This window comes from Aspergillus brasiliensis, assembly GCF_001889945.1.
Source record: "Aspergillus brasiliensis CBS 101740 unplaced genomic scaffold ASPBRscaffold_10, whole genome shotgun sequence".
Classification (NCBI taxonomy): domain Eukaryota; kingdom Fungi; phylum Ascomycota; class Eurotiomycetes; order Eurotiales; family Aspergillaceae; genus Aspergillus; species Aspergillus brasiliensis.
In genome coordinates this window covers 1,021,050-1,044,690 of record NW_027137451.1, presented here as the reverse complement: position 1 = coordinate 1,044,690, position 23,641 = coordinate 1,021,050, and the positions used below count along the sequence as shown (strand labels likewise).

The window sequence follows — 23,641 nt, the reverse complement described above, 5'->3', positions numbered from 1 at the left end:
TTGTGCTCGGAGGGGAGCGTATGGGCCGAACAGAAAGCGAAGAAAATGGCGGAAGAGTTTGCCTGTTCTCGAATGGCGAGCGGCAGGGAAGCGGAGGGGCGGAGGAGGAAGGGGTGGCCTGATGGGGGGCCGGGGGGAGCGCCAGCGAAAGCGAGGGAGTTGTGGAGGAGCCACGGTAATTAGATATTTTCAGAAGGTGTAGAAGAGATGGTGCTGGTAAACAGAATGGACGATGGGAGAGAAATGGAGGAGATGTGGGCGTTCCTGAATGACTTCATTCCGGATTCCACCTGGCAAGGCTAGTGCACGTGATCGGGACAGCTATAGCAGCCATGTCTGCCATATAACTACTCCGTATCCTCTCAACTTTCAGAAAGACAAGTGTAGATCTTGGTTGTTTCCCTCACAGTCTTTGAGATTGTGTGACTCCTTCCATGGAGTTACTGCCACCCGGGACCTGCTCAGCATCTGCAGGTCAATCCTAGCTAAAACCTCCGATCTGATGATCTCCTGCAGAGAAATGATGCGGCCAGACCTCAGCTCGGCCCGATCACTAATTCTACCGAGTAGTTTAGTGAGTAAACTAGTAGCTACTGACTAGTCTGCTAGGTAGTTATAGTGCTACTTCATCCACCTAACTAACTATCTAGAACCTGACAATCCCCCGCATCTATACTCAGTAAACACCACTACTGCAACTCCATAGAACATACACCATGTCAACATCAACATCAACACCAACACCAATGTACCAAGTCGTAGCAGACCTCGACAAGCAAGTTCATTAACACCCTCTCTTCCCCAAATTCACCCCATCTAACCACCCCAATAGCTTCCCCTACCCTTCCACCATCACCACCAACAACAACAACCATGATCCCAACACCAACCCCATCCTCCAAAACTACCACGCCTTCCACATCACCGGTATCCCCCAAACCCTCGGCTACATCCCCAACAAACTCATATCAACCTTCCCCTGGGACCCCTCCACCTGGTCCATCTCCACCAAGAACGCAACAATAACCCTCCTCACACCCCTCACCGCAACCGCCAGCACCCGCACCGCCATCCTCCTCCCCACGCTGCAACAACTCGCCTCGCACGGCATCCTCCAAGGCTGGCGCAACGAGACCTTCCCCCTCTATGGGCCGGACGGAACTGTTATCCTGGAAATCGAACGCGCCGCGAGCGCCCTCTTCGGCATAGTTACCTACGGGGTGCAGATGCTTTGCTATACTGACGAAGTCGTCTCCAAAACAAATACAGATACACCATCACCACTGCAACTACAACTATGGATCGCCAAACGCTCACCCCATAAACAAACCTATCCCAGTATGTTAGATACCACTGCTGCCGGGGGGTTGACTACGGGTATGCCTCCGCGAGAGGCAATCATGCGAGAAGCGAGCGAGGAAGCAGGTATTCCGGAGGAGATTCTGCGGAGGGAGATGAGGTATGTAGATCGGATTTCGTATTTTCATGTGAAAAAAGAGGGGGGGATGGAGTTGTTGCAGCCAGAGGTGGAGTATTTGTATGAGTTGAGGTTAGGAAAAGGGGAGGTGGTTCCGAGGCCGAGTGATAGTGAGGTTGAGGATTTTAGGCTGTGGGGGGTGCAGGAGGTGAAGGGGGCGCTTGCTGAGGGCAGGTTTAAGCCGAATAGTGCGGTGGTGGTGGTTGATTTCCTGCTCAGACGGGGGTTGTTGGAGGGTGAGGATGGGGAGGGGATTCAGGAGAGGTTGCATAGGGAGTTGCCTTTGCCGGTGGTGGATCATCAGTATGTTGAAGATTAACTTTTGGATATTGAATCAATTAAGCCCGAAATCTATGTATGTATATAGTGTGAGGATCCCATCTATCTATCTATTGTATGCACCGTGTATACCCGAAACTGCAAAGCAAGACACGCATAATCATATAAAGCACTGCATCTCATGTAACATGCTCCTTCTCCTCCTCCTTGGGTATCCTCACCGAAGTGACCGTAACCAGCGCCGCCAGCAACTGACACGCCAGCGCGAACCACCAAATCGCACGCAGTCCAGTAAGCCCAACACTTCCATCCGCCTGCTTATCGACCCGTGTGCCAATCGCATCCGCAACACTGGTGATAATCGCCGACGAAAGGTTCTGGTTCGTGACCAGCAGACTCCCCGCACTGCCCTGGTACGAGCGCGCCACGTTACTAGTGATGAAGATGGAAGCCGCCGCGAAAGCCAGATCGGGGCCGAAAGTGACGAGGGCCACTCCAGGCAGGGATAATTCCCAGTACGTAGTGGTAGGAGTCTGCGGGAGGAAGAAGGCGGGGCCGAGCGTAAAGGCAAACATGGAGATGGTGTAAATGTAATGGCCCGGAACGAGATGCAAAGTGCGGCTGACCACCCAGGTGGCGATGACGCCGAAGATGGCGTTTGGGAGATGGTACAGCGCCACGTCGATGGGACTGGCGTGCTGGATGCGCAGCCAGAACTGGATGGCGTAGAATTGCCAGGCGCCGAAGAAGGAGCCGAAGCCGAGGAAGTAGGCGATCATCAACGGGGTGAAGCCCTTGGTTTTCCAGAGGCGGGTCGGGATCAGAGGGCGTGGTACGTAGCGCTCCACGATGAAGAGGCCGATAAGTAGGACGATGCCCACCCCTGTGAGCACGCAGGTGTATACGGACCAGTCGGTGACGCCGCCCTGGGTCAATCCGAAGAGCAGGCAGACACAGCCGCCGACGGCGAAGGCGGCGCCGAGGTAGTCGAACTGACGCAGCGAGGGCACCTCGCCTCCGACGGAGTCTGCCATAGGGCGTAGCGGAGGGATGGAGAAGTAGGCGCCTACGGCACAGATGGCGGTGATGATGGCGTTGCAACCGAAGATCCAGGGTAGATTTTGATAGAGGAGACCGCCCTCGATGGCGCCCAGGGAGAAGCCGAACGGAGCGCAGGCCGCCATGGCAGAGAAAACGCGGTTCTTGCGAATACCTGGCTTGTAGACGCGGCCGAGGATGCTCATGCTACCGGAGACCAAGACGCCGATGGCCAAGCCCTGCATGGCGCGCACCACGAAGAAAAGCACATAGCGAGAGGGGTGGATGGAGAAGGCACCGATGATGTTCCAGACACTGAGCCAGAGGAAGGCCCCAACCATCAACGCCTTCGGCGGCGTCAGGTCGGTCAATGAGCCGGACACCACGACGGACAAGCCATTGGCGACGTTGAAGGAGCCGACCAGCCAGGGCAGCTCGGTGTTGGTGATGCCGAGGGCTTGCCGGAACTGAAGCTGCGGAGCCAGTACATCTCCGAGAAGGAAGGAGAACAACATCAGACCCGCGGAACAGACCGCGATCAACACGATCTCAGCACCAAAACTGCTGATTTCCGGCGGACGACCCTGCGTGGGCTTGGGGGGTGGTGAGCCGGCCTCGTCGGGGAAGTCCCTGCCCTGAGCAGCTACCATGGAAGGCCGGCGGTAGCTGAGGTGGTGCTGGCCATCGGTAGGATCCGCATCACCGCGACTGTGTCGTGCCACGGGTAACTCATAGGAATCATCTTCGCTGTCATCACGGGCGCGTGCAATGATCTGGGGGAATTTCTTGAGTGTGTCGTCGTGGCCGGCCAGCTGGTGGGCGTACAGAGGATCCGGGGTTTGAGCTCCGGTCGCGGGGGTGGAGTTAAATCTACTACTGCTGGCCTGATCGGTCAGTGAGAGAGAGGATCGCCGAGACATTGGAGCCGAGTCTAGGCTGGTCTGCGTCACTTCAACGGTGGCCTTGTTCTTGTCATTGCTCGGACTCGGGGATCGGGAGGCATCATCCCGGGTCGGGTAGGGCTGCTCGGACGGCATCCTCTGCAGGCAGTCGACGGGGAAAGACACAACCACCGGGCAAAAAAAAAAAGAACAATTTGGCACAAGATTTGCTGCACTCAGGGTCCCGACCCGCCTTGCGGTCTGGCGATTGTTTTTATGGGCTTTCGGGATCAGGTCTCCGTCACCGCTGAAGGCAAAGTGGACCTGGCCAGTGGAGGGTCAGGGTGATTGCTTTGCTTTTTGGCTCTGGATTTATAAGGCGCTGAAAAATGGGCAGCAATGAGCCGTCATCTATCGCTGTGAACTCGGCCTCAGCCAGTCCCAGGCCGTTTGATAAACCGGGCCGTGGCCACACAGTGACGCTAGCGATAAGATTTTGCACCGCTAACAGCAATGGTGGGCTGGAATCCCTTGCGGTGGTTTGCGCGTCGCTCATCCGTGTGGATCCCAAGTATCCATGGTTGATCCACGGCTGATCTGGCCCAGTTCAATCGGATTTCAATTTCCAGAACGCTGCTTCTATCGCTTGCTGCTGCTGCTGCTGCTGCTGCTGCTGCTGTCATTTGCTCTGTTGCCACCTAAATGCCCAACTCGACAAGATGGCGTGTTGCGGTGTGAGATGAGGCCACAGCGATGTCGCCATCAGTGACTCACGATAAGTGCTTGGTAGACAGTACCAATTACAAACGCACTGACCACCTTCACTGGTTTCTGGCTGGCATGTGAATCGCACAGCTTGTGTCTCTGGCCTTCAGCATTCCCTCCCCGGGTTTGATGATCGACAGGGCCGCATCATCGTGTCGCAAACTGATCGGTCGGATCGGCGGAACTATTCGAGGCTGGGACTGGATGGTTTGGGATTGCGTCGGATGATTGCCCGGCTGCGCATCTCAGACTTGTCGATCATCCGGTTCCTGCACCTGGGTTGGGAGCTCCTGATCTTGCCATTCGTCTGCTGCTCACTGAGCTGGTTGTTTATACTTCATAGGCAGGTACCAGCCAACGTCGGCATGTCACTTAGGCAGCAATGACCGGCATGCCGGGCTCTGCTGAGGATGCTATGAAGTATCTTCGATGAAACACCAGCTTCCCATAGCCGCGGAGGATTGATTCACTGGGGAGTGAGGGCACCTGGTTGAGATCGGCCATCCCTGGGTTAGCACTATCCCTTTAGGAGCTCCCTCTGCAGTGATCCGATTCTCCGTCGGCGATCAACGTATCCCGGGATTACCTGTTTCCCTGTTTTGCGCCGTTAGCGAGTCGATGGTTGGTCGTCGTTGCTTTTGGGTATTGCTTAACGTGCATCAGCGATCAAGGAGGAAGAAGCTTGGTAGTCACTGGCATTTATGATACGCGCTCGCTGCGGTCGCGGAAAGCCTTTTCAGCCACGATGCAGCCACTGTGTCGCATGGAGGCAAGGGATGATAGACATCAAGGAGACTTGCGGGAATTTGCATGACGACTCCCATCGGGAGTTGAATGCCATCTTAGAAGAGTCGTCACAGACTCACATATGCTATTTGCGTGCCGTAGATGTGTCCCATGCTAGGTGGCTGTTCCTGCATCGTGCAGGCTGCCAACATGAGACTCCCTTGTGTTTTTTCCTTTCATTTCTTTGCTAATTCGCACTAGTGCACATAGCAAGTGGTCGTGCAGCATCACCCTTGGTGAATTCGTCATCCAGAACTGACGGTGTAACTTACCGGACAACACTTACTTCACATACTCAGTTCGATAGATCGGAAAGAGACTATCCTCGACGGTGTAACCATGCCTGTATTATCGATGTGTGATAACAGATCTTATTCGTCAACTGCTGGATGAGACTGGTTCCTTATCGACAATGAAAGTTTGTTCAGCCTGTATGATGCTTTCTGGGCTCTATGTTCACGGCGAAATACGCTCTGGAAAGCGACTAGCAGAACCAGTGGAGATTTCCCTGATGGTATGGGTTCGATAGATTAATCCCATGTGCACGATGGCATTTGAGATCACAGTCAGTCATCGGAGTCCTTCGGGGCCAGCTTGGATCCACTGCAGGTGACATCGCTGGCAGATTGTTCCACTCTGCCCATGTGTGTTACAAGTGATCTGCCTTTCAGGATTTGTCATGACTATGTAGATCTCGCTCGCGTCAAGGGGTAATTTAGTGCTGTGGTCACAGGGTGAAGAGGATTGGTATGAAGGCATACATAATATGCTGATTCTGCATGTTTGGTCACCTTATACTCCGTACTCCTATCTATGAATGCCGTTGCTTTTGCCGGAGTAACTGATAACTTTCAACCTTGGTCTTCCAGGCTCATTCTTTATAACTCCATATTTGTAATTTCATCAATCTAATGGTAGTAGGGAGTCTGGAGCTCTACAACGACCACGCGATGCAGGCTATAGCCTAGCCGCTCATCTACAAGAAACGGAAGCAACGACTCCCCGGATATCTTCAGTACGACAGCAAAAGAAGTAGGATAGCCATGTTCTATGCAAAAGAATCATAGAAAACGGCTGTTGGTCGCAGGAACTCCAGAGTGCAACTTTTGATTTCATGTGGTGACCGAGACTGACGAGGGCTTTTGCCGCTTACTTAGCTATAACTTCCTTTTCTACTGCGTAACACTGCCCGATCGAATTTATGGGAAAGCATAACAGCCAGATGGAGGTCCTCTCTGTTTGAACTTCAGTGAATGATGACAGCCAGATCCGCATCAGACAACGCAGTAGGGCGAGCCAGATTAACGCTCATACACTGCAGTAATTTGGCGGTCTCTAAAATCAAAATCACTAGTTCTGCTGGTCAATTTCCTAATTCTTCACATCTTATACCACTGTCTCCAGATCAGGTCTTTTTTGCCTCGCCTCTTCGGGCGGTGCTTCGTGTCTTATCTTCTATGCCTACATGGCCCGCTAACCCTCCCCGTACTGCCTATAGTCGGGCCTCCGTCGGTGTTGTTTGAACCTCCGTCTCATCTTTATCCCGTTAGATCCGCTGTCATAGTAAGCCCCCTGTGTCTTGTGCCTTGTTCCGACATTGTGCTGACCCGCTGTCACTCTGAGGGCTCGATTGAGTCCCAATGACAGCCTAGCTATAATTGAAAAGAACTGACAAGGGTTTCCGGTAACTTCAATTTCTTAAATACTTATCAGACACAATTCTGAATTAAAGTGAGGGGAACACTGCCATTCCAGTATATGTGAGCTCTATGAACATCGAGGCTATACGCCATACAGGAAACATGGTCCTAGTCTCGGTGAAGTAATTGGTCTCAGGCCATCATTTTACTTTTGACTGGAATAGCCTCTTTACCATAGTGCAAGATATCTATATTCAGCCCTTTTTATGAAATGAACAAATGGCATGGAGCTCTAACCCATGGTCACACTGATGTTGGGAGCTTCCTGATCAACCGAGAAACATCATGGAAGAACTTATACCACACGATCAGTGCGCGGTATCTTTACTTTGTCATATCGACGAACTTCCATAATAATCCATTTGCTTCTTGGGCCGACCTCTTGGAAGTCTGTCCTAGCAAATAATGGAAATCACTCTGTCATTAATCGGACAGTGGCAGAACGATTGTTTACAGGAGCCTACCCGTGATCCTCAGGTCAGCAGTATGGAAAGTGTGTTATAAGGTAGTAAAAGGAGATATATGCTGCGTTACTGCCTAGCGTATATGGCCTTCTATGATACTTGCTGGTATACATCCCTCCCGTCTGATACGTCAGTATGCTATTGTACGCACTGCTCCAAACTTTGGAGACAACCACCTTTATACGAACTGCTCACTGGGGCCCGAGGGAACAGTGAGAGTCCGGAAAGGAGAGAATACTGGAAGTGGGTATCTTCAGGCAAAGGTGACTTTCATGGTCTTCAATTCCTTGTGTCACGCCCATGCATATCTTGGGAGACGGAAACACCTATACTACACTCTGTCCCCGTCTGTACTAACAGAACAATAACGATCATGATTCATTCTACATGGCTATATACTCGGAACCATGTGCGACGATTATCAATCCCCTTCGAAATCCCTCCCTATCCGGGGAGAGGATCAGACCATGATTGGACATTCCTACGGTCAAGTATGAATGATAGAATTAGCTATGACCTGCTGGGGAATTGCTCTTTTACTTGATACACCTGTTCGTTTGTCCGGTCTTGAAGGTAATTTACTATAATCGGGCCATTAACTAAGCTTTCAGTTCCAATCTTTGGCTTCACCTAGTATGATAACCCATCAAGAATATGTTCTCCAGCACGAGGCATCTATCAGTACTACTAAATAGGACTTAGAAGGGTCAGAAGACAGCGCTTATCTATTTCCGCAGCTACTACAGAAGCATTCTACTGATTGTGCATGACAACAACGGAACAAGCTACAGTAGGTACATGTGCCAGCTAGGAACATAGCAGTAATTAAAGCAGGTAAATCACATCATTTACCATAATTTCAAGTTCAAGACAATAAGCAATGATTTTGATGCTCTAATGGTAACTGCTAGTCATTATTCCTACATATGGTTATTATCCCCATGTTATCCGATGCGCAGAGACGATACCGCTATACCTACAGACTTGCTATAATCTTCCATACACTATATTGCTCGATTGAGGGAGGAGAGGCCATCATGCTAGGGCAGTCAGGAGATGAAAATACTAGTAGTCCGTGATACATTCCAGAGATCACTTCATTCCAGCGCCCAGATACAGATAGATATACGGGAAGATAGATCCTTTTAGCCGTGAACAGGCATATAATGCATTATATTTCCTGGCTCCATCATCACTGCACTGAAAGGAGTTGCTCTAATATGGATAGATCCTCGTTCATCCCACCTGCTCTAAGTCCCAAATGTTGGTCATTCTTCAGCTAACAAATGTGCATGTATATCAAAAGAGGAGCAATCTAAACAAGCAATAGACAGGATGATATTGACAAAACTAACTCCATCGAAGACGCCATAATGTTGTCCATCAAAGTAAATCGGAATACCGACTTGGTGATGTATTAGTAGTATCTACTCCTAAAGGATACTAACAACGAAAGGCAAGTACTGGTGATGGGGCTGATACTACTAGTAGTAGTATCAGCGGATTACCGAACGTCACGAATACTATATATATCTTCTAGGGTGTGTCTGGAAGGGCTGAGTTAACTATTGCTCTCATCCGTAGATCAATCTGAAATTCTCACAGGCAATCACAAAGTCCAGGAATCCCTTGTCTCTAAACATCGATTAAGGGTTATTATGCAGGACTTCTTGCCATATATTGTATGGGAGTCTCTCTAGCCTAACTTGCAGTCAATATATGCTCCGCAGAATAAACTGGTGAACGGCATCTGATATATATACAGATCTCAACGATATATATCATAATCAAGAACTGCATAAAATAGTAATAATGAAATAGACCAAGTATGATACAAAAGTCTCAATATATACTGCTGGGTCTAGTAAATACTACCAGCTATATGGAACACCTTCCACGTCGCACGCGTTAGCCCAGTTTATATGATAAGATTCAGAGGAAGATGAGCATATGGAAGAACAATATACTACTACAAGACTACGAACTTGCGTCAGAAAGTGTCGGATTATTCTTCGTCGCACATCAAGTACATGCTCACTTACTTTCCAACAATGCCTTACCAAATAGAATCTAATCTTGCATACCTTGTCCATTCATCCATTTTCAGCGACCAAGGCGATTCCGATACGGATACCTGCATTATATATCGCAAGATCTACAATACGTAGTAGTATTCAACAGTTTAGGTGCAATGCTGTTTGTTGGCTCTTAGTTTGCTTTTCGTGAAAGTCCGAGTAGTAGTACTAGTTGATGTTTATGACGGACAGGTGAGCATACAGTACTGCTATATATTTTAGAAATATATATATACGAAGGGCCAGTATTACTATTATACCCTGGCAACTGTCATACTACTAGCATCAATCGCTTAGAAGCCATACTTGAAGTATACTCAAGTAGTCAGAAGTATCATACATCTTCCAAAAGGGCTATTTGGAAAGAAGATGCGCTGTTACTTCCTACTACCATGCTTATTTGTCCCTGGAGCCCATGCCATCACGAAATTTCTTGCAGTGTACCAATTATCATTACTACTTATGATCAAACTTTTTTCGCGCTGCCGTTAGTTTCATTAGAAGACAGAAGCACGAGCTAGCTCCATATAAGTCGAAGTAAATATTTCACGCGATAATGCGATATGGTACCACAGGCAGATTTTCCTTGGGGCTATATTGCTAAATGACAGCTCTTCGTACATACTAATTTTCTACCCTGATCCTAAGTAAAATACCATGCTGGGTCCATAACAAGAGCAAACAGCGACCGATTAATGGCTTTCAACCGCACAATTTCGAGGTGTCGCGAGTCGCGACACTCGTGTAAATCCGGGATTCATTTCCCGTAGCACGAAGCCGAGGCTATAACGAGGGTGAAAAAAAGACACTAGCCACGTTAGGCAGCTGAATCCACGACAGCGGTGTGGCAAGAGCTCTGTTCCTTTGAACTGCTGTTGAACTGGCTCCAACATGTCTCAGTTCCCCTCAAATTCACCATTAGTACGGCTCATATAGCGTCATGAGGCGGAAGCGTGTTCCTCCAATCCGCATTCGAGCGAACTCAACTTGGCTACGGGCCTTGGCTAGGTATGGGGCCTTGGCCATTAGGCTTGCTGCAACGACGAGTCCACAATTGCAAGAGAAAATCCCGCCTTTTCATTCTTTGGGTCGGTCTGGCGTCAGAGAAAACAAAACCATCATGATTCGAACGATGTCTTGCATCATATGTCCTGGCTTTTGCTTTGTCGGCATCAAAAGACGGAGGTAGAAATGTTCTGTGTAGGAGTAAGTAGGAGTAGTATGGAAAAAACTTTATCCTGTCGTTTGATTGGACGGCCAACCCGGGAGAAGAAAAAATCTCTCTTCTGAGATGATAATAAATCGGGTGTGAGTAATCACCACCAGCCGCTGGTCAGATGATGATGATGGTTTTCCTGAGGCATATTGAATAAGCACCGGGGCAACATGGAGCCTGGAGACGAAGGGGGGAGACCCATTTCTGCCCCGGCCCCCAAAAGATGGAAAAGGGAAGTGCCAGTGCCACATGCGCCCGCCCAACTCATGCGGTCTTCTCCGGGTTTCGGGTTGACGCGGCTGTGGGGGTAAATTGGAGTCACACCGAGACCCATGGACGGGCCACCGCTCATTGGGCCGAGGATGATCGCACTCTCGCGTGGACAAAAACGAGGTCGTGTTAATTTCGCGCTGCTAGTCTAGGGTGCAGTTTTTGTCGCCAGACCCCATTCTCGGCAAGTTAGCCTGCAACCAAGGGCGAACTCATGTCCAAGTCTGGCAGAGTTTTGACCTCGGAAGGATTGCGGCGATGAACCAGGGAAATCACCTTTGGAGAAATGAACGTTGTAGATGAGTAGTAATCTCGAATCATTATGGATCTTTTCCCGCATCTTAATCAGATGACAAACAGTGTCGCTTCTGAGATGTTATCCATGAGGTAAGTCTGCCGATGGATACGACGGCATTCAAGTAGGGCGAGGCTGGCAGGGTTTTCAAAAGATACCCCAGGGGTCAAGGCTTTGGCTCCGTCAGCCGTACAGTAGTAGTAGTTTCAGGTTATCCAGGCAGGTCCGTGCCTTATCGACGTCATTTGTGCCCATGGGGTTTTGAGGCATTTGTTAGAGTCTCTGTCTCCTATTCGCAAGGATGGAGACGCGTGTTGGAAGGAGGCTTTTTCCCTGCGTGAGCGACGATCGTCGGGCGCTACTATCGTGGCGATGGACGGGGGTTTCTTGTGACAGTTGCGACATCAGTTTGGGGGGACCTGCGTGGTCGGTGCCTGAGGCGCTGGAGTTCCCTGTCAGTGCGGTTTTCTGTCAGTGCGATGGTTCGGCATCCCGACAAATTCCCAAGGACTCTTAGAGTTATCATCACGATTCGGTTTCTGTTTGTATAGTAGTGTTGCCCAGCTGCTGTTCAAGTCTGTTGTACTGGGAGATGGATGGACTTCCTAGAATTCGTCAGTACGTAGTAGCGAGTCTGCAGGTAAGCTTACAGCAGGATGATCGCAAGTGACACGTGAAACACGCGATGGGATCGTCTGGATACGACCAAGGGGGTCATATAAGCGAAGTTTCATTGTATATAGGCAGATTCTGCATCATCGATCATAACGGACTGAAGTAATAGACTTTTCTGACCAAACTGCAATCCGTAGTAGTAATACCATTGCATTCCTACTATTGTGGTAAACAATAGTACTATTTGGTGATCATCGTTCGCGTACGGGATAGACTACTAGTATATATTTAGTAGTACTATACCTTCACCAACAACTCCATTATGCACGTCGCTACTCATCATGTAATTCAATAGTCCTGTCAAAGTTTCAATTCCTCTCATTTCTTTTTAAACAGTTCTAGACCCTGCTATCGGCCGACAGCATATTTCACCAAAAGTACGGAGTACTATTATTTACATATGCACTAGCCAGCTCGAATCGTGTAAGCCACATAACTGCAGAACGATGCAAACATTATCACCGAGTCCGGCCCAGAACCCAACCATCATCCCACCAAGGCTGCTGTGGCTCGACGATCAGCAAATAAAATGTCACAAACGGCTGCCTACATAGCCTAAAATGCACTGAGCGGATCGCATTTAAATCGGGGGTTGGATACGGATTGTTGAGAGAACAAACGTGCTTTGCTTTTTTTTCCCTCCTCCCTAGGCCACACTAGTGGACAGGTCCTGAGGAGCTAGATATTATGCCCCTGAATCGACGGACAATATACTAGTATTATCATACTGTCTGCTGGACAGATAGTCTCAAAGAAAGTTGAGCACTAGGAGTACTATCTAGAGATAGTAGTTACAGTCTGTTCCTGTGCAGTAGTCAGTAACTTCCGTTGTAAATATTCGTCCCTTTAGGTCAGTAGTATCCCCCGGCAGAACAAATATACTCCGTCCGTTTCTAGTAACTAGTACGGAGTAGTCTGCTACTCAAATCTACTACGGAGTACTACCACCCAAGCAAGGAGCACCCAACGGACCCGACCAGCCGGCAACTCTCAGATAAGGTTCGACAGGGTAGTAGATACGTATCGGCATTCCAATAATTAAGAATTCAATGATTAAGTTATTACTGGAGACAGCGAAAATCTATCTATCGAATCCAGTGGCTGGCTGAGAATGCTGTCTTGTGTGGCGTGATTCTAGAGAGCTGGCTGGCATTCCGGAACCCTTCAAGGGGGTAAAGCGCTTTTGTTTTCGACTCCTTGCGAAGGATAGATAGGTTAACTATTGAGGCAACTGGATCTCTGATACGTATATCCGACTCCGAGATTGGTCGAACTGAGGTCGCTTATTATTATTATTGTTCTATTATCCTAAGTAAGGAGTTAGAGACGGGTGGGAGGTAGGTAACACAAGACAGACGTTGGGGTGAGTGAGCAGCCCTGCAACAATTATTTAGGTTGTGGATGCCAATGGTGGTTGACTACCCGTGTGTGCCTCAGGCTGTAGCTGCATGCATGCATTCAGTCAGTGTTCCTCCGATGAATGAATGCAGTGTCACCTTCGATGGCGGGTCTTCGAAGTTCGAACAGTCCAGGAATGCAGGTGGAAAATGAGTGCGAGACAGGAGTAAAATACTTATCATTTTAGTTTAATTATAGATCTGAGACTGAAAGTAATTCCTTTTTCCTTTTGTTATGTTTGTTGTTCAATCGAAGTAACAATGCCGAGTTATTGCAAACAAACGCCAAATTCTACTGACTACTTGCTGGCTGTGCATTCCAGCAAGGCCGGATAAATTGATTTATGCAGTAGTAGTGCTGGATTATGTAACCAGTATTCCAGGTGGTCCCAATCAATGTCTACACGTGGGTGATTCAGCAAATGAGAAAGCCGTGCCTCTCTCGCGTGTCCAGACAAACGTTGAATCTAGTTATTTACTCCGGAAATACGGAGATTCTACACGAACTGCTACGTAGCGAGTTTACAACAGACTTTGAAAACCAGTTGTATGATGGAAAATAATAGAGCAACACACCGACCTGCCAACACCGTACGCCTAGGCTCTTCTTGGACTGACGCCTGCTTATCGTCGTACTCCGTGAAGCTCGGAGGCGTTCTAGAACCGTCGTAGTTCTCACCCGTACCTTTTCGCGCACAACAACAACAATCGCGTCCCCTGCGGCCATGCCCTGTTTCGATCCCCTGGTGAAGCCAGACACAGTTAGACCAACGGAATAGCTATTCTTGGTACGTAGTCAGTCTCCTCTTCGCTTCCATCCTTTCTATCTAGTTCTCTTCGTGGCTGTCCTCGTGACTCGACCCTCCGAGACCTCCGGCATCCAGACCGAAATGGCCCTTCACAGTCGGCACGCCGGTGCCGAGTCCGCTGTTGTGTATAAGAAGCATCGGCCTCCCGATTGCCCCCTTTTCCGTCCTGAAGCTGGGAGCTAGAGCGCAGTATAAATTCTTGGTTGTTTCTCTCCTGATTTTTTTGCTGCGATTATGTCTTTCTTTGTTTACAGGTGGCTGCTTGGTCAGCTGGAACGCACAACACTTTTGTCTATTAACCGTCGCAACAGTGCCAAGCTCAGCGCACCACAACGGATGATGACTAACAGGCACAACGCTGCACCGGCGACGCAGCAAACCCTTCAAGACAAGCCTTCGGTGTGTGTCCTTGGTCTTGGGTGAAGGAGGAAAGAAGAAATTTTCTTTCTCGCTCTTCGCTCTTTTACTTAATCGAAAACTCTGTCGACAACTTGAACGGTTTGCCCATGTCCACTTGGGCCCCTCCAATAACCACAGACCAGAGACAGAACCTTCTCAGACGATGACTTCTTACGTGATACGGTGAATGCGGGAACGGTTGTTTCGCAACTCAACCCAGAGCAACACATTTTTCCGCAATGTCGGGCGGGCCATCTTCCTGAAGCGTCAAGGTTTCCGTTCGAACTTCCCGACAGGCGTTGAGAGAGCCAAGGCCGACTATCAAACCATCGGTCTCAACATTCGGGCCGTCTTCATCGAGAATGTTTGCGGCCTGATTTTTTTTTTTTCCTTTTTTTCCATTCCCGCAAAGGAAAGAAAAAAAAAGAAAAAGAAAACGTGGTCGGCTCGGAACCGAGAATTATCCAGGAGGTTATTTGCCCAAAAATGAACGGCGACTTTCCGTTCGTTGTATGCTTGTGCGTAGTAGACTGCAAGATGCACCCACTCGGGGGGGACAGGAGCCAACCAACAACCAACCCGAGAAATCCTCGTGTTTTCCCGTCCACTTGGAGGTAGGCACTACGGTGGTGATGCCTGCAGCTAATGCTAGAGCTCTTATTTTTCCACAATAGGTAGACAGCTGATACGGCATTGACAGTCGCTTCGACGTCATCATCATGGGCAGTTTAGCCCGCAGAGATTCAATTTACTAGTGCATCCTGGACAGCATCGTCGCCGCCGTTTAGGCAGCAGATACGCTCGGACAGAAAGATCAAACCGCATGATGATGCAGCGTCATTATTATCATCCCCATCATGAACTATCAGCATGTGCCGGTGTCGCTTAGTCGGCTACTGTCGAACTCCTGAGTGGTGTCACTTACTTTCCCAGGTCGTTTCTTTTACCCGGTTGGTCTGTTCGCGCCGACGCAAGGAAAATTATCATCGTCGTTATTCGACCCGAGCAACAGCTTCCACGCAGTTTGACTGCTTCGGTGGACCCTTGGTGTCGATTCCGCACCGGTGATTCGTTTTCCGATAATCCGCCGTATTCCGGAAAAAAAGAGCGCGAGTCGGCGAGACTCATACATGTCTCTCTAAGCTAGAGTCTAGCCTAGATAACTAGATTCATGCAGTCTGTCTCTTGGTCGGTGAAATTAATTTCCCTACGAAGCGCCCGAGGGAATGGGGCCATGTGCGTGATGGAGACCACTTTTTCCTTTCTGGAGAGAGGAGGAGGGGGACGACCCAGAAAAGTCAGATTGTGTTACCCTCGACTGAGCCAATCTTGGGTTTGGTTCCGACACAGGAACAGTCAACCGAGTTGGGAGGGAACCAATCAACGGGCGGAGGGCGGAGGGAAGATGACGATTTTCGGTCGGCGCGCGATGTTTTAGCCCCCCCGACCGCATCCACTCGATCTCCTCGAAAAATTGGGTCTGCCCTCTGGTCCCCCACATGCTTTTTTCCCTTTGCGCCAGCCCCCACCCCAATTAATTCTTTTGCCGAGAAAAGACTTGTCGATTCTTGGTCGACTCTTGTTTTATACCAAGCCCAAATTCAATGAGCTTCGGCATTTCTTCTTTGGCTTGTCGCCTTGGCGCCGAGTTTTCGCGGTCAGTGCGGATATATCGGAACGCCATTGACGTAGTGAGATGGGGGTCGTCGCGCAGGGTTTTCCGGGGGGAGGAGGGGGAATGATGGGGATTGGAGGGGAGAAAGCATTCGCCACGAGATCTTGACAGGCACGTTCAGCTGTGACCATGGGAGGGAAAGGATGGCAGATCCTGGCGCATAATTTCCTTACGGGTCTACAGGACTGTCAAATGTCAGAGTTTGCATTATTGGCAGAGAACGCAAGTGTGTGATACCTATCTTAGATCCATTTAGCACCGGTGGAGACCATGAAGTGCGACCATGTCGCAGGCTCGCAGCTTACCTTGCAGGAAGTATGTCTGCTAGGAGAGATAATAGTAATATTAGTACTTTCTCTGTAGCTGCAAAAATTCCGCTGCCTGCTCTTGGCTTGTCTCATGGGGGACAAACGAAGGATGGATCGATTTTTTTTTCTCACGCAGGGAGCCACGGCTAATCACATTGCTCTGCGCGTGTTGTCGGAGGGCAAGGTGTTAGACCAGGCCAGCGGACAGGTTGATCCAAGTCTTTTTCCGGCATGCGGTGGAGAGTCATATTGGAGACTCATTGGATAACCCGTGGAATGCTAGCAGTTGGCAGATGTCGTTGACAATCGGAAATGGAAGGAGGAGAGAGAGATCATTTGACGAAAAGGGTAAATCAAAGTGTAGCAAACAAAAAAAAAAAGGCTGAAGCGGTTACATCCTTCTCTCCCTCTCGGGACGCTAGTTCGCTTCGGGCCAAAAAAGCAGATGGAGATGGAGATGGAGATGGAGACGCGGAGAGAGAGGGTGATATTAGCCCATAGTATAGGATGGGAGGTGGGGGGAAGAAGCCACCGTCGCGGCCAGAGACGGTGCGCAGTGGAGCATCCCAGCCGACGGTGGGCGATGGCGCCAAATCACGATGCAAAGCCTCCCTCCAAAAGCGCCATGAAGGAGGAGCCATTACCCTACCATTCCCCTCCAGGTTAAACCTCTTTAGGTCAGAGCTTATTCATATGGTTGTAGATATCATTATTAACTTCATCTTTCCATTGGCGCATGAGGTGTCTCGCCTTGCAGGATGAAAGACGCTAGGCGCGGTCGGGAAACCACAACGGAAACGGCTTCCCGAACGACGGCCGAAATTCTCGTTGCATTCAAGCCGTGTCCTTTTCGTGACGCGAGGAACCGGGACGGCAGAAGAAGTAGTAGGGTAGGTAGGTTTGCTACGGCATGGAATCTGCTGCAGTTTCATGCTGAAAAAGGTGGTTGAACGACCCCGTATGATTGACCCTTGATCACGGGGTTGCGGTTAACGGTGTGTGGACATTTGGCGGCTGAAATGCTGAACGCACAATGGCGCCCGCATTCAGCCTGCCTACTACACCCACGATGGGCGTAGATTATTCAGCCAACATGTAGCCTAGCTAGTTAGCTTAACTCCTAACTGACTAACGAGTTAGGCGAAGTTCCCCGTGGGATTTTGGCGATGCCTTTTTCCCCCCTCGCTTAAGTTGCTGCCTTCGGACAGAGAGGGGAACCAAATAGGCAGGTCAGCCCTGCGCGGTCAGCTCCACGTTTGGGTTCAGGTTCCCGCAATGATGGACGGGCGCGGCAACGATTGGCCAGGGCGTGCGCGCACGTCCGGTCTCATAGGCTGGCGGCTTTTTCAGGGCAGGATCAAGAAAGTGGAGCCGCACGGTGCCCTCGGGTTGGATGGTGGTTGATGATGATGATGATGGTACGGAGTCGTAGTGGATGGTAGTGGTGGAGGAGATGGTGTGAAGGCCATCAATCAGCCCAGAAGGGAGGCATGTATGCTGAATGGAGTGGAAACAGATGTCTTGCCAGACTGACAGTCGACGGAAGACATCAGTACGTAGAGAGATTCTGACCTGTGGTGTAGTACTCAAATGGGTGAATGGCCAATAAGAAGATACAGGGGCCGACCCGAATGTTAGGCTATCTGGTGTACTATCCGCGGATGAATGAGACCAGTATGTATGGTTCCCCCTTTTTGCGCGTTGTTCAAACCTTTTATTTTTCCGAATTTCAATGCTCTGAATTTTTCTTTTCTTTTTCCGCTGGAAACAATAAATAAAATCAAACAAAATAAAATATTGACTTTTCGATTTAATTATTTCATTAATGCCCTTTTAGATTACCCAAGGGGGAAAAGGCACCAAGACCGGGCTGCGTGATGTCATTGCTCACTGCATTTCCAGCGCATCCACACCAAAGTGGGCCACGGGACTGCGCCAAAAAAGATGCTTAACCCAGCGTTATTGATGCATCCGGTCCCCTGCTCCACAAAACAAACAATGGTACGGCTCACTATGGGTCGGCGTAGCTGGGTGGAGCTCCCTCCTCCTCCTTCTCCTCCTCCTCTCCAGTTAGTCCAGTTAGTGCAGTTCGGGGGATAAGAGATTGTCGGCCAACATGCATGCTCGCCACAACCGACAGGCCTGTCGTCTTCCAGAAAGTAGATAACCCCCCTTCTCCCCCCCGTCTTCTCCGCGTTGGATCCAGTCTTGTTTTTATTTTTCTCTCGTGTCACATCACTCCTCCTCCTTTCGACCAGGACAACAATCAAAGGAGCAACGCGACAGGAGTCCCTTTTGGAAGTGAGCGAGTCAACTTAAGTGTTCGATCGCTCCAACGATTCATTGACCATTGTCATCTCCTCAATTGGTCATCTTATATATCAACAATATCCTATATTCCATCCTACCGTCTCGATATAGCATCTCTTCACAATGGCGCCGACCTACGCTGGCCTGTCGGGCAGGAAACTGTCCCTGGCCGTCTCGACGATCGCGACGATGGGTTTCCTGCTGTTCGGTTATGACCGTGAGCCTCTCCCTCGCCGCTATGCCTGATCTGACCATCCAGATCACATGCTAATGTGGACTTGCAGAGGGTGTCATGTCCGGTATCATCAGTGACACCGCGTTCGAAGACCTCTTCACCGCGACCAAGAACAATGCTACCATGCAGGCCTTGGTTACATCCGTTTATGAGTTAGGTTCGTTGGAGCGCCCTTCCCAGGTTGCAATGCGCGCATTCGTTCTAACGCGTTTCGTCGCACAGGTTGTCTGGCGGGTGCCATGTTCGCTCTGTTCTTCGGTGACAAGACTGGTCGTCGGTGGATGATCTTCTCGGGTGCCATTGTCATGATCATTGGTGTCGTCATCCAGGTCACCTCGTTCGCCCAGCACATCCCTCTTCTGCAGTTCTTCATTGGTCGTGTTATCACCGGTATCGGTAACGGCATGAACACCTCCACTATCCCGACCTACCAGGCCGAGTGCTCCAAGACCAGCAACCGTGGTCTGCTCATCTGTATTGAGGGTGGTATCATCGCTATCGGTACTGCAATTGCGTACTGGATTGATTTCGGTGCCCACTTCGGTAACAAGGACCTGGTGTGGCGTTTCCCCATTGCCTTCCAGATCTTCTTCGGTCTGATCATTATCATTGGAATGTGGTTCCTCCCCGACTCTCCCCGTTACCTGATCTCCAAGGATCGTATCCAGGAGGGTGAATACGTGCTTGCCGCCCTCGGTGGCTGGGAGATCCACGACCACGAGACCCAGCTCCAGAAGCAGCTGGTCATCGACTCCATCAGAGCGTAAGTTTCAGGAAAACCAGAATGCATGACGCGTGACACAAGATGCTGACAGTTCGATGCAGTTCGAACGCTGCTGGCAAGGATGTCGGATACCGTGACCTTCTCACTGGTGGCCGCTCTCAGCATTTCCGTCGTATGATTATCGGTTCCTCCTCGCAGATCTTCCAGCAACTCGGTGGTTGCAACGCTGTCATCTACTATCTGCCTGTCCTGCTGCAGGACTCGCTTCACGAGGAAGAGAACTTCTCTCTCATCATTGCTGGTGTCAACATGATTGTGTACGCCATCTTTGCCACCTTCTCCTGGTTCTTCATTGAGAAGATCGGTCGCCGCAAGCTCTTCCTTGGTGGTTCCTTCTTCCAGTGCATTTCCATGGTCATCACCTTTGCCTGCTTGATCCCCGGTAACGAGCAGACCGCCAAGGGTGCTGTGTTCGGTCTGTTCCTGTACATGGCTGCTTTCGGTGCTGCTTGGCTGCCTCTGCCCTGGTTGTACCCTGCTGAGCTGTCCCCCATCAAGACCCGTGCCAAGGCCAACGCTGTCTCGACCTGCAGTAACTGGCTCTTCAACTTCCTGATTGTCATGATCACCCCCGTCATGGTCGCCCACATCGGCTGGGGTACCTACCTGTTCTTCGCTGTGCTGAACGGCCTGTTCATCCCCTTCATCTGGTTCTTCTACCCTGAGACCGCCAACCGCAGTCTGGAGGAGATCGATATCATCTTCGCCAAGGGTTACACCGAGAACATCAGCTACGTTCGCGCTGCCGCCGAGCTGCCCAAGCTGACCGACGACGAAGTCGAGCAGAAGGCCATCGAGTACGGCTTCGGCGGAGCCAGCGACGAGGAGAAGGTCACCACCGCCGAAGTCTCGGGCTCCAACAGCGCCCGCGAGTCGGAGTAAAGGGTGGTGAAATAAATGATGGATGTTTTTTTTTGCATGGTCATGAATATAAAATGTTGGAAGCATTTACACGCTTTTTGAGATACCTGCTACGCGGCTTTAGAGCATAGCTGGAACTTTCCGGGACCACGGTCCGGAGAGTTCTAATCCTTTATTATTCCCCCCCTTGTTTGTTTTCATTTTTCTGTTACTTAGTTTTAGTGATACCAGTGCAAAACAGGATGCCAAAAGGCGTCCTTGCGTGACAGAATTATCAAACATGTGCATTCACAGACTTCAACTCATAGTCTCCTAGTACATTTCTCAATCTCTAGGTTTTCAACGTAGCCGAAGATATTCATTACTACCAAGTGTCACTTCCAGACATCCATCCAGCTCATATAAAGCGGGACAAAATTTGCAGGCAAGTGGAGAGTTCACTTGTAACCATGTGGCTGTCACATCCTTATTGCCTTTTTTTGTTTCTAGTTATTTATTTATGTTTTCTTTAGTTTTATTTTTATTTTTATTTTATTTCTTTTTCCAATTTTCTCAACAAAGTATGAATCTCTCTGTCGATCAATCCACACCCTGGAACTATACCGATAGGACCAAGTGGGAACGAACGACCATGCAGCTGCAAAGCATCCCGCTGAGGAATATAAGTAGAGCTGCAGCTCATTCTCTCCAAAGTGGATCCTGCTGGTGATCTGGAAGGTCCACAGTATGTATGATTTTTGAGTGTCTCTATGCACGAGTTAGTAAATGCGGGGGGGTTGATCGACAATTCAGGTCGATCATCTGTGCGAAGGGTGGTAGTTGAGTGGTGGTGGGTTTGTTATTGGGTATGTATGTATGTATACTACATTGTTAGGGATCCTCACTGGGTGATGGAAGAAGAAGGTGATGTCACACATTCCTTACTACCTCATTTGCGATGGGAATGGTGCTTGAGAAGTAGACCCATTATATTGGCGATATATCCATTCAATAAAAGTAATGAAATACAACTCAGTGATTGAATCAATCAATCCTTCTTCACCTTCAAGCTCTTATCCAGACACTCGACCACATCCTCGACCGTCTTCCCCCGCTGTCGATCATCGGGCTTCTCTTGTCCCAGGATGGGATCATCCGCTACGGACTGATATACTTGTGCCACGGCGTAGAACCTATTACCATATACCCAGATTAGCAATCATCATCATCACCATCATAGTCAGCGGGAAATAAAGCAAGGAAGCAAGCAGCGCATACAAATCACTCTCAAACCCCCCATCATCCCGCATCGTATCCCCGATCTCCCTCATTTCCCTCACCCATCGATACGCCTTGGGCGGCATCCCCACCACGCCCTTCTCCGCTATCCGCAGCGTCGCTGGATTATGCTCCTCCATTAAGTCCTTCAAGTGCGGGAGCACGCCCAGCGCATGAGCAGTCGTGAATGACTGAATCGCCAACGAATAGAACCCCTTGGTCAAAGACGCAAAGCACATCTTCAACCCGGTCGCAACGCCGATTCGGTCCGAGATATGTTTGATGTTCAGCGTGCGGGATAACTTCTCATCTGGAAGCTTCTCCGGACCGGAGACGATCAAGCTGGGACAGTGCCAGGCTGGTGGTTCATTCGATTGGTCTGTTGTTGTTGTTGTTGTTGTTGTTGGCTGTAATGGCCGCGGTGGGCCCCCGACGATGCCTCCGTCGATGTAGCGGAGGTACGGTGATGATGATGACGACGAACGACCAGCTTCACTAATCAGAGCGTCGATCTCGCGCGCTGTCTTTGGTGAGACGGCATTCAGATCGATCACCCATAGCGGGGTATCGCGGACCGCGGGTCGCGCTGATGATGCCTCCACTATGCGCTGAGCGGTTGAGAGTGCGTCTCGCGGTGGCACAATGGAGAGGAGGCAGTCGCTTTGGTCGACGAGGTCTTGCATAGAAGGGCGGAGCTCAATGTTTGCTTCCCATGCTCGGCGTTGGGTGTCTTCGCTGTGATGGATTGTTGGTGAGATGCGATGACATGTGGAGTTGAGATAGTTATGGATAAGGAAGCTTGAATTACCTCCGATCGGCCGCGTAAGTTAGTACCCGGTAGTGGTGGGCGATTAGGAGCTCGGCAATGCCCAGACCCATCTCTCCGATGGAGATGATGCCGATGGCTTCGAGGGGGTAAGACATGGTGTTAATGGTTGTGATGTATTTACAAAGAGAGTGATGGAAGAAGTAGAAATAGGATGATGATCATGGCTCATAGTAGTGAGGGGTATCAACAGCCTTGTGCCTCCCGCGGGCTTTTATCCTCCGTCCCGGTGGTTAGTCACATCACGCCATGCATATCACCACTCGGTGGATATATAGTGAAGCTGGTTATCATATCAAATGTTGGGTGACAAGGTATGGATTGGCTGTTTTTCACTATCTAGGAGTGAGTTTTGTGAGTGCGTGGAATGATTGCCATTGAATGGTCTCATGGTTGCCGTGCAATGGTAATCCTGAGTGTGATGCAGTGTGGAGCTATAGTTGCTACTGATAAGAATAGCGTTATCTTCGGGTTCAAAACACGTTGTTCTTATCGCCTTAGTTTCATCTATCAAGGAAGTGGGTTCTTACACAAGTAGCTTATGTTGCTGTAGGCAGTCAGAGCACCTGGCAGCCATTTTGTTCTAGTTGCACAGGTCTTCGTGGTGAGGATTACAGAGTGAAGACATGCCTTTGATGTCCATGCAATACTTTGATCCCTACGAGTATGCAGGCAAACATTTCCCTTACCATCCGGGTTCTCTTGGAAGGGTCCTCATACTGTTCATAGGACAACAACTATCTTGATCCTGATCACCCGGAAGCTCCTGCTCCAATTGAATTGCATTGATCTCACGGCGCTCACGAGGACATCACTCGAAATGAAGACGCCATCGTCATGTCAGCGAAGCTACTAAGGT

General features: G+C 49.8%; 6 protein-coding genes across 6 annotated transcripts; 3 read left to right on the top strand and 3 right to left on the bottom strand.

The window, feature by feature from the left end:
- Window positions 1–411: 411 nt before the first annotated feature.
- ASPBRDRAFT_46009 (uncharacterized protein) lies at window positions 412–2,162 on the top strand. Its single transcript, XM_067625526.1, has 3 exons — window positions 412–574; window positions 651–775; window positions 833–2,162. The coding sequence occupies exons 2-3, from the start codon at window positions 717–719 to the stop codon at window positions 1,794–1,796; spliced, it is 1,023 nt and encodes a 340-aa protein (XP_067476899.1). The 5' UTR covers window positions 412–574; window positions 651–716; the 3' UTR covers window positions 1,797–2,162.
- ASPBRDRAFT_130965 (uncharacterized protein) lies at window positions 1,936–3,831 on the bottom strand (the record flags this gene model as incomplete). The annotated part of the gene is made up of 1 exon (XM_067618279.1): window positions 1,936–3,831. One exon carries the CDS (start codon window positions 3,829–3,831, stop codon window positions 1,936–1,938), a length of 1,896 nt encoding a protein of 631 aa, XP_067476898.1.
- A 6,619-nt stretch (window positions 3,832–10,450) lies between these two features.
- Window positions 10,451–11,015, bottom strand: ASPBRDRAFT_284530 (uncharacterized protein). The gene is made up of 2 exons (XM_067622510.1): window positions 10,728–11,015; window positions 10,451–10,661 (listed from the first exon to the last, which is right to left on the bottom strand). The coding sequence occupies exons 1-2, from the start codon at window positions 10,930–10,932 to the stop codon at window positions 10,543–10,545; spliced, it is 324 nt and encodes a 107-aa protein (XP_067476897.1). The 5' UTR covers window positions 10,933–11,015; the 3' UTR covers window positions 10,451–10,542.
- Window positions 11,016–14,897: 3,882 nt separating this feature from the next.
- ASPBRDRAFT_284425 (uncharacterized protein) lies at window positions 14,898–15,644 on the top strand. The gene is made up of 3 exons (XM_067622509.1): window positions 14,898–15,140; window positions 15,227–15,374; window positions 15,448–15,644. Exons 1-3 carry the CDS (start codon window positions 15,039–15,041, stop codon window positions 15,552–15,554), a joined length of 357 nt encoding a protein of 118 aa, XP_067476896.1. The 5' UTR covers window positions 14,898–15,038; the 3' UTR covers window positions 15,555–15,644.
- Window positions 15,645–18,516: 2,872 nt separating this feature from the next.
- ASPBRDRAFT_46004 (uncharacterized protein) lies at window positions 18,517–21,001 on the top strand. Its single transcript, XM_067625525.1, has 4 exons — window positions 18,517–19,036; window positions 19,104–19,211; window positions 19,277–19,817; window positions 19,880–21,001. Exons 1-4 carry the CDS (start codon window positions 18,943–18,945, stop codon window positions 20,718–20,720), a joined length of 1,584 nt encoding a protein of 527 aa, XP_067476895.1. The 5' UTR covers window positions 18,517–18,942; the 3' UTR covers window positions 20,721–21,001.
- A 332-nt stretch (window positions 21,002–21,333) lies between these two features.
- Window positions 21,334–23,380, bottom strand: ASPBRDRAFT_182770 (uncharacterized protein). The gene is made up of 3 exons (XM_067619984.1): window positions 22,765–23,380; window positions 21,957–22,691; window positions 21,334–21,871 (listed from the first exon to the last, which is right to left on the bottom strand). The coding sequence occupies exons 1-3, from the start codon at window positions 22,878–22,880 to the stop codon at window positions 21,727–21,729; spliced, it is 996 nt and encodes a 331-aa protein (XP_067476894.1). The 5' UTR covers window positions 22,881–23,380; the 3' UTR covers window positions 21,334–21,726.
- Window positions 23,381–23,641: the final 261 nt, after the last annotated feature.